The sequence below is a fragment of the Danio rerio genome, chromosome 15 (assembly GCF_052040795.2).
Source record: "Danio rerio strain M-AB ecotype USA chromosome 15, GRCz13ab, whole genome shotgun sequence".
Taxonomy (NCBI): Eukaryota; Metazoa; Chordata; class Actinopteri; order Cypriniformes; family Danionidae; genus Danio; species Danio rerio.
This window is the reverse complement of record NC_141035.1, coordinates 26,565,001-26,578,127: the sequence shown is the minus strand read 5'-3', so window position 1 is coordinate 26,578,127 and position 13,127 is coordinate 26,565,001. Positions and strand designations below refer to the sequence as shown.

At 36.4% G+C, this 13,127-nt stretch overlaps 1 protein-coding gene across 19 annotated transcripts in view; it reads left to right on the top strand.

The window, feature by feature from the left end:
- The window catches only part of usp32 (ubiquitin specific peptidase 32), a 92,104-nt gene that overhangs the window by 17,371 nt on the left and 61,606 nt on the right, over positions 1 to 13,127 (top strand). For all 19 annotated transcript variants that reach the window (XR_015509437.1, XR_015509436.1, XR_015509435.1 and 16 more), the window contains exons 3-4: positions 8,353 to 8,458; positions 9,893 to 10,011. Coding sequence is in view for 4 of the 19 variants with exons in the window: in XM_087284190.1 (XP_087140316.1) it covers positions 8,353 to 8,458; positions 9,893 to 10,011 (225 nt within the window). In the remaining 15 variants the exon portion in view is untranslated. The remainder of the gene's footprint in view (positions 1 to 8,352; positions 8,459 to 9,892; positions 10,012 to 13,127) is intronic.

Below are 13,127 nucleotides of genomic sequence, written 5' to 3'. Positions count from 1 at the left end.
TAGCTTTATAATGGGGCATATCTCTTTGACATTTTAGGGTCAATTAAAAGAACTCCTTAAAAGCAATGGAGTTCTTTTACAGGAGTTGACTGTAAAGTCATGAATCTGTCTTCAGGTATTGTTTATATGAACTTTCAGTCATGGCAGCAGTCCAGCGAAATTCTTTCAGCAGCATAAAACTGCCACTCATTCAAGGAATGCAGAAAGAGAGAGAGAGAAATTGCGATGTATTTTTAGCTCTTTTCCCACAACCTTGCACTGCGACTGATCCTGATTCTTGCCAAGCATCTTGTGATGCTTTTATGGAGTGGATCTGCTGAGGTGCTTCTTTCTCAGCACGCCACACACATATATCTATCACTTAGCTCTCTGTGCTGGTTAACCAGGGCTACAGACTGCAACTAAGTGGTTGCATTGTTTGACCTTTCTTTCTTGCATGCACAACTACACTTTGTTAGAGGTTGTGCTGGTGCCACCGCCAATTTGTCTGGTAAGTGCTGCTATTTCTGTTGCATATTAGATACATCAGAAGTCAAATGCAACAAAAGCAGAATTAAATCATTTACAAAATGAGCGCAGATCAAGCTGGAAACATGTGCATTTAATTAAAGACTGACCTGTATTTATCTTAGATCGAATGAGCAGCTATTTTGAGTATAGCAATCCATAAATCACCATGATGTATGAGTGATTTTTGGAATGTTAACAGAATATGCAGATATAGTAAAAAATGTTTCCATTGGCCTCAGCGTAATATGGAAAGTTATTCTTTTTTTTAAAGATAATTTGTGGATTATGCACCCTCTGTAACATACGTGCAAGGAATGCTACGCCAGCATCACATAAGCAGTGTGTTCACTTTAGATTTGAACTTGTGCCTGTTTGGTGATTGTGATTCAATGATTCTGACTGCCAGCTTTAACATTATGCGAGTACAGAATCAGATGTCCTGCATGGGGCACCTGTCCATCACATCCTAAAGCTGCGGTAACACTAGACTTTTCTCCCAATAGACTTCCATTCATACACGTGAATGCGTCAGACTGGAAACGCAAGTTCATGCGTCAAGTTTCACAGTTCACTGCGGTGCAAAGTTCAAGCTTGGTGAACTCTGACCTGTGAAATCGCATTACTTGCCTGCATGAGACTTGACTGATGATATCAAAACATGACCTCTCTGGAAAGAAAAAAAAATAGAGCAATCTCTCGCTTTTTTTTAAATGTCTAATCATCTTGTTTAATACCGCCCCTTTTCGCAGCGTTGTATGACAGAATTTCACATGCTCAAACTCTAGTGTGACCGCAGCTTAATTCCTCTGCACAATAAGAAATTAAATTTGTTCGAGGCAGTCTGGTATTTGAAGACTAACAAAGTGAAAGTTACTTCTGTTTATGAATAAATTTACATTTTGCATTTAAATAATTAGCAAACACTTTTATTCAAAGTCGCTTACAAGTAAGCATAAAGTATAATCAGAAAAGTAAATAAATAATCAGAAAATAGCAGTATACGAATCCTATGAAGTCTTACGCCGAGTTCAGACTGCGTGGTTTTAGCCCTGATTTTGACTCGCCGAGAGGTTTTGAGAAATTGCAGACAAATGCCTGAAATCACAGGCAAATCGCTGCTCATTTATACAAGTAACAATCACACAGTGTGAACTATCAAAGACACGATCTGAGAGAATCGCGATGAGTCGTGACACCCATGAGATATTTGGCATGCTAAATATCTGGAGCTGTCTGCGATTCAAATTATGCCATGTGGAATGTGTTCTGATTCAAAATAACATCGACGATTAGCTACAGCCAATTAGAGAGCAGCATCTACTTTTGTGGGTATCTGCACGTCAGTGGGAGGTTGGGGAGAAGTTAAATTATTTTAGGTCTATTTGGATCCAAGAATTGGAGGGAAAACTAGTGTAAATTTGGCAGAAGCGCCTGTGCCTTTTTGACGTGTCGTCTGACCAATACCACAAATGGGTCAAAAAGGAAAAAAGTTGAGGAGAAATTGCTATTTCCCTCCAATAAGGCCAGGTTAGCAAAATAAGTACATTTTGTACCCCTCTAAAGGTTTTTTCTCATAATGTACTTAATAAAAATTTATAAACTATGAGACCTTACGATATTTATATGTAATTACTCACGTGCGTTTTGTGGACTGAGACAAAGTTGTCAGCGATTCTCCTTTTGTAATGTCAAGCAGTGTGAAACCCTCTGTCTACGATCCATCTTACATTGAACACACAGCGCACTAGCCTAGATAGTCATGCAATGTGAAAATATTTTTGACAGGACAACTTTGAAAATCGTGCAGTCTGAACTCGGCATCAAGCATACAACAGGGTGGTTTGTCGAGCCCACTCACCTGCGTGAAGCACCAGAAGAATTGCACAATGTTAATAAGAAATGGTCTGGTGCATATGAAGGGGCAATAGTGTGTCACCTACAGATGGTTTATCAAGCCCACTCACCTGCATAAAGCATATCCAGACGTAATTGATAAAGTCAGTGTTGTGTATCAAGGAAATTACCATGGATTCACTCTTTTTATGCTAACTATAACTGTTATTGTATACTAATTGTTATTTATCTTTATGAATGGAGACATGCATTAAACGTATTACAGAAGAAGTGAAAGGCAGTTATATAATGTAATTTCCATTAGGATTTTTAATACTATTTTTTAATGAATACAGTTTGTTTGCAAAACCATAAAATTTTTACTCTTTTTATTTATTTAAATAGTAAAAAAACATACATTCACTAATCAACATTACTAACAACACAATATACATATAAACATAGTGCTTTAACATTGTGTACATATAAACAAAGACAAAAAATGAAGACAACATCAGTACAATACAAGTAAAACCTGACAGCATCAGCATCATTTTGTCCACTTTAAAAGTAATTTAGTCTGCACCAATAGCCGAGTAGTTAGTGCTCTGAGGTACTCACGGCATCCCGAGTTCAATTCCCGGCTTGAGATCCTTTGCCGACCCTTCTCCTATCTCTGCTCCCCACACTTTCCTGTCTGTAAATCTCTACTGTCCTATCACTATAAAGGTGAAAACCCCTAAAAAAAATATTATACAAAAATTGAAGTGATTTATGAAAGTAGGCCAAATGGCAGTGAACTTGGACCCAGAACCATTTAAATTAAGTACAATTTTTTTCCAAACTAAGCAAATGCAACACATCATTTGCCCACTTTTCAAAAGATGAGGGAAATGATTGTTTCTAATTGATTAGAATCAAGCATCTTGCCAAAAGAGTGACGGCAATGCAGTCCAATTGACTTTTTGACAAATTCTTATTTTCGTAAGCAATATCAAAGACAGCAGTTAAGAGGTTTGCACAAACATCTTTACCATATATTTTAGAGTAAGATCAAAATATTTGACCAATATACAAATAATCTGGGACATAACCAAAACATATGGGCTAATGTAGCAGGGGACTGCTTGCATCTTGTACAGATGTGGTCAACAGAGGAGGAATACATCCTTGCCGGCTTGGCCTTGGAAAGCCGAAGTCTATATACTACTTTAAATTGAATAAGGCTATGTCTAGCACAAATAGAAGATCTATAGATTCTATATATAGCCTCATTCTAGTCCTCGTCTGTCAAACTGATATTAAGGTCTAGTTGCCAGGAGTCACGTGTAGATATTTTTTGCAATGTTTTCAGGGGAATAAAAATGAATTTTTATATAAGTGAAAATAAATGTGTGTATACCCATCTAAAGCATATCTGCTATTGTCATCTTGATCTAAAGTCAGATGTGCAAGAGGAAAAATGTAGAAATATGTATTTAGGCTAGGCCATACCCCACTCTTAACCAGTGCTATAAAATCAAATACTGGACACTATCTGTAGAACTCTCTGGCACAGGTCCTGGATCTTTCAAATATTACCTGGAAAACCTATTCACTGGCCATTGATTAGATGAAAGTTATGATTTCCCTCACAGATTCAACGTTTAAATTCCTGTACTCCACCCTATCTTGATGCACCTCAGAGTCGATATATTATTCACTTAACCTACATGCACCAGCATGAGCGTGCGGATGGCAGGTAGTCAGTGTCTGCGTCCCTTGGATGATTAATGTACGGCCTGCAGGGTGCAGATGACATCTCAGGCTGCGTCCATCATGAGGAGGAACCCCGAGCCCCCAGCTGCTCATTTCATTGCTGTGATAAGTGGATCAGTTCCCCTGAAGTCAGCCCACAGCCAGCCAGCCAACACCTCACACTGATCTTTAGCACCCGCTCTCATTAAATCCCTTGCCGCATCGCACATTTCCCCCTTTTTTCCTCCCACTTCCTGTCTGTGCACGTGTCAGCCTCTGGAATGCTCTAGTTGATCATTACCTCCACCTCACTGTTTGCTTTACATCAAAGGGTGATGATTACACGCTATGAAAGCGTGCTGCATGATTCATTTTGAAAGCTGTTTTCGATATGAATGGCTTTTGTGTTTATGTTATGTATACGTACAATGCAATTCCAGGAACAAATTGATTTAAATGAATAAAGAAAAACATACAACGATCATTTGGCATGCTGTCAGAGCAGCATATGAACCAACTTTATCATCACAGTGATGATATGTGTGTAAACAAACTGCTCGCAAGGAAGCAATGGGTGCACATGTACCAATTTCCACCCAGAAGGACTTTGGAAAAAGCTTGTGAAGTGACAACAGTTGGCTAATAGTGCCCTATGTTAAGCTGGAAGGTTTTTGTGGTAATTTTAGCCTAATGATATTGCAGTACAGTGCTGACAGCTTGTGTGAGGCTGAGTTCTGACTTCCTTTCTGCCCTCTGGACAAAACTGCAGCCGAATCCACTGAGGCCAGAGCTGTGGAGATGGGAGACAACACTGTTCATTAACCAGACCTTAACTTCATTCAGACTCACCACCAGAGTCCAAAATTAACACAGTGCAACACTATATATAGATTTGAGGGTGAATACTTGGTCAGTTGGTTAGTGAATATACTATACATTTGGCTAGGAAACTGGATGGTGCCGATTCATTGTTTATTTTTTTTTATATATAATTTAAATATTGTTTGTTTGTTTTATGATTAAAATATAACTAATCTAAATTTCTGGTGAATACAGAATAACTGGTCAGTAAATTTTTTAGTAAATTTAGCATGGAATTAACAATATCCCTTGCCTAAAAACATTTGTTATAGTGTATATAGTTAGGGCTGCACACATGAAAATATAGAAATGCGCTGCTGATAGCATAGACCACAATGAAAACTTGTTGGGGGCCCCTAAAGATTTATAAAATTTTATAGAGATGCAAATAATAAACATTAATTTATCAATTTCTGACAAAACAAGTGCATAAAAATACTCTGAACACATGAAAATACAGAAATGCACTGCGAATAGCACAAACCACAATGAAAATGTGTCGGGGGACCCCAAAAAGTTTATAGATTGTTTATTAGAAATTATGGAGATGCAAAAAGTAAACATTAATGCATCAATCTCTGGCTAAACATGTGCATAAAAATACTCACAACACATGCAATTATAGAAATACACGGAAATAATACAGACAAGAACGAAAATATGTCGGGGGACCCCAAAAAGTTTAAAGATTGTTTATTAGATTTTATGGAGATGCGCTCCCACTGCCGAATCATGCCAATCGATTTAGCATTATAACATCTTTGCTAAAAGATATTTAGTCATCTGGTGAAATTTCATTCATGTCTCAATATATATCGCAAAGTAAAATAAAAAATTTTAATGTTAGCAATATTTTCCATTATCGTTCAGCACTATTAGTTTTGTTATTTTATTGTTATTTTTTAAAAAATTTTTTACTTAAATTTTTATGTTTTTGTTGATTTTTATTTACATACACATGTGTTGTTAAGCATTTAAGTATATATAAAAGTATTAAGTAGAGCTGGTTGATTAGTACAGAAGTCAATTTTCTTAAATCACCATACAAAATCAATAACTATGTTTCCATCCAAAAATGTAAATTGAATTTATGTGCAAAACTGGAATAATAAAAGATGTGTGAATAAAGCAGCGTTTCCATCCAAAAAGTCAAAGAGAAAAAAAAAATCACTTCCTAATTAATTAATTAACTAATTTTGATGCAGTAGGAGAGGCTGCGTGAAACTTTTCTTTATTTAATAAATGGCTTGCATCTCAGAAGATGATGCCGACATATAATGAACACGTGGTGGTGTTTAAAGGTCTGAGATACACAGCGCAGATGCTCTTGACAGTTCTGGAGGTAATTAATAATATAATAACTCTAATACTGAAATGGTTAAGGCGTTTTAAAAAGTCCAAATAAGCATTTCAGATGTTTTACAATGTGCTCAGCCTGCTGGTTTGTCCATTCACACACATTTTTACCATCAAATGATCTCTTATAACAAAATCACATGACCTTTTAATGCGCACACTGGAATTTATTCAATAAACTGTTTGTTTCATAGTTTTTGCACTCATTTTCTTAAAAAAATGTCCTACGCAGTCAGTTATGCGCATACATTTTTATGCGCATTTTCAACATTTATGCGCATCTTGCCATTTTCATCTACCTATTTTTTTATCCGCATAGCCAAAATGTGCATAATAATAGGTAGATGAAAACATAGCTAATGTATGTTGTAATATAATTATATATTAATTATATTTTACCAATAATGATTTAAAAAAACTTTTAATATTCTTGTTGGATGTTGAGAATGGACTTATGTTTAGGTAAATAAACATTTACTGATTTATTTGCTTACTTGCTTCCCCAAATTCTTTTCAATTTTTAAAAATGTTACTTAATAGCTAACAAGTATGAATTTTCAATCCTGCTCAGCAGCAAAGCTTTCCTCTGGTCTTGTTTGTGCTTGACATTTACAGTTTGACAAAAGACTGATACCACAGAAGCAGGCTATCTGTCAATTTGTTTACATCCCTGCTTTAACACCAGCGCTAATTGCAGGAACTTGACGGTATTCTTGTGTTTTTCTAGTAAATGTTTGTCTTGTAAGCCGCAGAGCTCTAGACTGTGCTGTAGGCTTCTGAAGGCATGAAAATTGTATTTATATGTGGTGTTATGGGTAAGACTTGGTGCCAAGCTAGGCATAAAAGTGTCTTATGTGTGTGAGAGATGTCTCAGTAGAATAGAAATGATCAAAAGCAGGAAGAAAAGCATTTTACTGGTAAACCTCCCACTGTGCCACATTTTGCAGGGATATTTTTTTCACACTGCAACGCATTATACATAGTCCTGCAGTGCAGGCAGAGACAGAATGCCATGATTCCTCTGTATTAAACAAATTGTTGTCAGCTGATTTGTTAGGAGATAGTCTAGCAACCATAATCATCAAGATGTTTCTCTGAAATCTCAGCACAAATCAAAGGTCTGAGATAATGGCTAACACCAGGCTGTTGTGTACACCAGTAGTTTTAGTAATAGCAGAGCGATTGGAAGATGGTGACATGTAAAAGATACACGTTTTAATTTCAGCTGCATGTGTTTAGCTGCAAAATGAGTATGTAAAAAATTGATTTATTTAATTTAATTTAATTTAATTTTATGTAATACACTAAGTGTGATCTATTTAATTTAATCTGTTTAAATCTTACTGATTGACCTTTGGGTAAGTTTTATGTACAGTACAGTGTAGTTTTGCATCATTTCCTGTGGAAAGGGGCATTCATTTTCACAATGGCTGAGTCATTATACATCTGAACTGTTTCAGTTTCTACGACCGCATTAGCTAACTCTATTTAATTGTAACTAGCTATCTGGTTTGCTGCATTGCCACTTATTTGCATAAAGTTTAGTTTAGCGGCAAAATGTTGGCGTTGTGCCATTGATGCCACCACACTGTTATTAAAAAGCAATTACTGCAAAACGCTGTTAGTGTGAGCACACTGGAAGTTGTTTTTTTTCCCAGGATCAAAGGCAAAGCTCATCCAGTTTTATAGATTTTAAAAAGAAATGTGTCCCAGAAAAACAGTTTGAGCAAACTTTGGCATATATATATATATATATATATATATATATATATATATATATATATATATATATATATATGTATATGTATATGTATATATATATATATATATATATATATATGTATATATATATATATATATATATATATATATATATATATATATGTATATATATATATATATATATGTATATATATATGTATGTATGTATATGTATATATATATATATATATAATTTTTTTTTCTTAGTTGAACTATACATTTAGATAATGATTTTATTATGAGCCTTTATAAGGACCATATGTAACGTGCATGCTTCCTTAATGTCTGTTTTAGGTGATCTACAACTCATTTGGTGGCACATCCAAAGGGCTACACTTCAACTATCTGATCGTCGGCCTGGTTTTGTTAACAAGAGGGCGTGATGAAGAGAAAGCCAAATGTAAGTGTACGGACGACTGTCGTGTCCACCCAACCTTTTTATATTTTGTTGAGCATTATAAGTTCTGAACCTCATTGTTTGAACCTTTATGTGCATTATGCATTAGGATGTATTATTATTATTATTATTATTATTATTATTATTTTGCTTTTCTTTTTTTTATGGTAGTTTACCCAAATACGAAAATTTACTCAATATTTATTCTGGTGCTTTATTCAAAACTTTATGAAGTTTTTTTTTTTTTGTTGAACATTTAAATTGAAGAATGTACAAAACTAGTAGCTTGAGAAAAAAAATATTTTGCTGCTCGTTCAAACTATTTATTCAATATGAAATTGAAATTTAAGTTGATATAACACAATTTATGGGACAATATAATTGTTTTATGTTCAATCCACTTAAATAAAAATAAAAAGATTTGTGTTGGGACAACATGGAGGAATTGTGTGAAACCTAGCATTTTTTCAATGGATACCGTCTAGGACTGCACAATATATTGTTTCACATTGTTCTCACATCTCATCGCAAGATATGTAATTTTGAATCTGAATTATGGTTGACCGGGAGCTACAGAATTGTATTCAATTACTGTATTAATGCAGCATTTAAATGATTTATGCAAAAACAAAAATGTTTTTCTTTCTTAGAATTTTTTTCTTGTTTCTATTCCAAATATCTACATTTGAAAGCGAAAACAAGATTATTTTACTTGGCGAACTGACAGATAGTTTTTTTTTGTTTTTTTTTACGGAAAAACTTGATTAAAGATAAAATGATTAAAGAAAAGTTCAAAGCAAGACAATATTTTACTTGACCTAAGAATTTTTATATATTTGGAATCGAAACGAGACAAAGCAGAGTAAGAAAAGCATATTTTTGCATTGTGATTATTCAGTTTCTTTACCCTGAATAATAATTCTTACTTCCAAATATACAGAAAATATATATATCAAAATACCAGATTTTTCCAACATCATGCAGCCCTAATACAGACTGATACTGATATCAGCATTGTGTTCAATAGAAGAAAGAATCTCAGACACAAGCAAATGACGGATAAATAAATGATGACCGAGTTTTCATTTTGGGTGAACTTTCCCTTTAATAGCCTTGGTGTGCTTTGTATGTTGTTTATTTTGTGTCACATGAGATCCCTGAGGGATTTTGTTAGGAACAACAATCTAAACAAGCACACCTCAGTCTCAACATATTTAGTCATCCAGTGGTTTTTAGATTTGTTTCGCACTGTGTTTTTCAGGCAAACTCATAGCCTCGTGCACACTTGATTTCCCAGTCTGATGTTCCCTGTAGTTGTTAGTGTCTGCTCTGGTGTGTCCTGCTGTGTCCCTGACAGCTGTGATTGATGTGGCAGTGCCTGCTAGAGCTTGATAAGGTGTTTGGGTGTATTAAGCAGCTTGTCTTCTGCATTCACAGACATCTTCAGCTTGTTCGCGAGTGATTCTGGCACCTTTGTGGTCCGGGAGGATGTGGAGAACATGCTGCGCTCAGTGGATGGGGAGGTCCCGCCTTCTCTCAGGAAGTGCTTTACTGAGGTCAGAATAGAAAAACAATAACTACTGTCTCACCTGTTTGACATAAATAAAAGACACTTCAGCTCATATCTCTGAATTACAAACAACCTTAAGGTAGTGTTCTTAAGTTTATTTTTATCATTCATCGTACTTGCAAAATTTCTTATAGTCAGTTAAGGCCCAATCCCTATTCTGTTCTACCCCTTAAGCCTGGTTTATACTTTTGCATCAAGTGATCGATATGACCCACATCGTATACAACACGCGTAGCTGTGCATTCATACTTCTGCGCTCTGTTTCTGTTGCTCTGCAATAACACTTCTGAAACGCTAGTTGGCAGTGGGGTGTTTATGTTCCTCTGTGTCGAGTTTCTTCACTGGTGTTTTCTTTTTATCGAACGCTTCCTTAATGTACAAGTGGATCAAAGTTGTTCATTTTGAGGCAGGAACCGGCAGACGTGCAACAACTTTAACCATGAGGTAAACACAAAACAAAAGTTTTCATCCGGAGCTCCTTCACGGGACGCTACACTTGTAAACAATCGCTCAATCAGGCTTGCGCGGCTTTCGGTCCCACCCAGACTCGTCATCGCTACCAAGCTGACCAATCACAGAGGTTGCGCTATGCGTCGTTGCGACGTGTAGTTAAATTTTTTAAATGGTGCGCGTCAGCCAGTTGCATATGCGTGCACTTGATGCAGAAGTATAAATCAGCCTTTAGCCCTTCCCCTGTTCCAATTCACTTTAGCTTGAAGGTGCAGGGCTAAGGGGAAGACTAGATACGCCTTCAAACTGAGGTTTATCAGGACCACACTCGAAACCAAGGGGTACGAAAATTTCCTAGAATACACCATGTACAATGGCAGCATGGCTGCACAGGGAAGAAGATGCAAAAATTAGTATTTTTTGTCATTATTATGAATTTTTACAACAAACAAGCACATGTTTTAATACCATTATAACCACGTTCATGTTGTACGGTCATGCTTTAAAAAAAAACTGAATTTCACTATTTATAAGCCCTAATAATAACTCTTGTATTGTAGTCCCAGAACATTCTGTCACTCGATGACACTCTGATACCCTGACTTTTCACAGTGGCTGGTATAATGTTGATGCTGTTTTCATAAAATAACATGGCCACGGTGTAAATGCACAGTACAGTTATTATCTTATTGCCACATTATATCAATATGATAATATAATATCGTTGCCTTCAATGATTTCCTGAAGATAAATACCTAAAAAATAACGCAACTGGAATAACTACAGCAGTCACGATCGTCGATCTCATATGAAGCAAGAGATCGCGATGACATATGATGATGTGTGCAGTGGTGTAGTGGTGTCCCATTTCTTAGGGGTAAATTTTGAAGCCCTTCCCCTTCACAGTCCATTTCAAGGGGTAGGGGTGCAAAAATAGAAATGGGATTGGGCCTAATGTCTGTTAAAGGAGCAGTATCAACAGATATTAAGCAGACAGTCTATTAATACTCAAATGAGAATAAGTAATTGGCCTGTAGTTGCAGTGCAACTTTTAGTCAATAAAATGTGCAATAGTGACCATCAAAATTAAATCTTACCGAAACTGCTAAAATGTCCACTGGAACTAAACAGAAACCTAAACATTTGACACTGACATTGAAACATTACACAGAATATATCTGTACACAAACACTCTCACACACACACACGCACATGAATATTCACCTTATTCTTTGTGTACGAGCGGGCAAATTTTTTTTTGCTGGAGACTTCTGCTTCCATTCACTTCCATTCAATTTTACACATTCAAAAAGGATAACGAGCTGTTTTTTTGTTGCATACTGATATTGTCTTATTATATTTTTGTGCTTCCCACACATAGACTTTACTTGGGGGTCTGCCCATGGGTCTGACCATTTTCTTTTCAGCTTAGTCTCTTTATTAATCCGAGGTCGCCACAGCGGAATGAACAGCCAATTTGTCCTGCACATGTTTTACGCAGCAGATGCCCTTCCTACGGAACCCCGGAAGGGACGTAGTGGAGGAGAAAAAAATTGGCTGGGTGAAAAAAAAAAAATGGGTGAAAGAAAAAAATGGGTGGGAGGAAAATATATATTTCTAAGTTTTTGCGTTCTCTCGCAAAGTTTTGCGTTCCCTCGCAAAGATGTTTTGCGTTCCCTCGCAAAGTTGTTTTGCGTTCCCTCGCAAAGATGTTTTGCGTTCTCTCGCAAAACTGTTTCTCCACAAACACTTCCTGTTCACTTCACTCACGTAAACCCTCCCGTTTTTGCTGAAATTCTCCCATATTTACCATTCTATCCCACTTTCTTTACATTACTGTGCGCTGATTGTCGTCTTTCACTTTGCAACCTCTGAACCAGTGAATGCATGTTTAAGCGCTGACTGACAGACGCGCTTCGTACAATAAACTGATCCCAGATCAGCGTCTGTACGCGCCATTTAAAGGGACACTTCTGTTATCAAACAAGTGCGCAGCAAATGAATCTCATGTTTTGTTTAGTTTGATAACAGAGGTGTCTCTGTAAGAATGCACAGATCTATAATGAAAGCAGTCCATTACTTTAGATACTGTTTGTGCTCATTTAAGAGAAAATAAGCTGTTTAAAATAAAACATGCAGGACGGAGATCTTTCATATTATTCAGTGTATTTGTCTGTTTAAACATACACCCGCTCCTCTGTAAATGGCGTGTACACACGCTGATCTGGGATCAGTTTATTGTACGAAGCGCGTCTGTCAGTCAGCGCTTATACATGCATTCACTGGTTCATAGGTAGCATACGCACAGTAATGTAAAGAAAGTGGGATAGAATGGTAAAATACGGGAGAATTTCGGCAAAAACGGGAGGGTTTACGGGAGTGCAGTGAACAGGAAGTGTTTGTGGAGAAACAGTTTTGCGAGAGAACGCAAAACATCTTTGCGAGGGAACCCAAAACATCTTTGCGAGAGAACGCAAAACATCTTTGCGAGGGAACGCAAAACATCTTTGCGAGATAACGCAAAACATCTTTGCGAGGGAACGCAAAACTTTGCGAGAGAACGCAAAAAACTTAGAAATATATATTTTCCTCCCACCCATTTTTTTTCTTTCACCCATTATTTTTTTTCACCCAGCCATTTTTTTTCTCCCC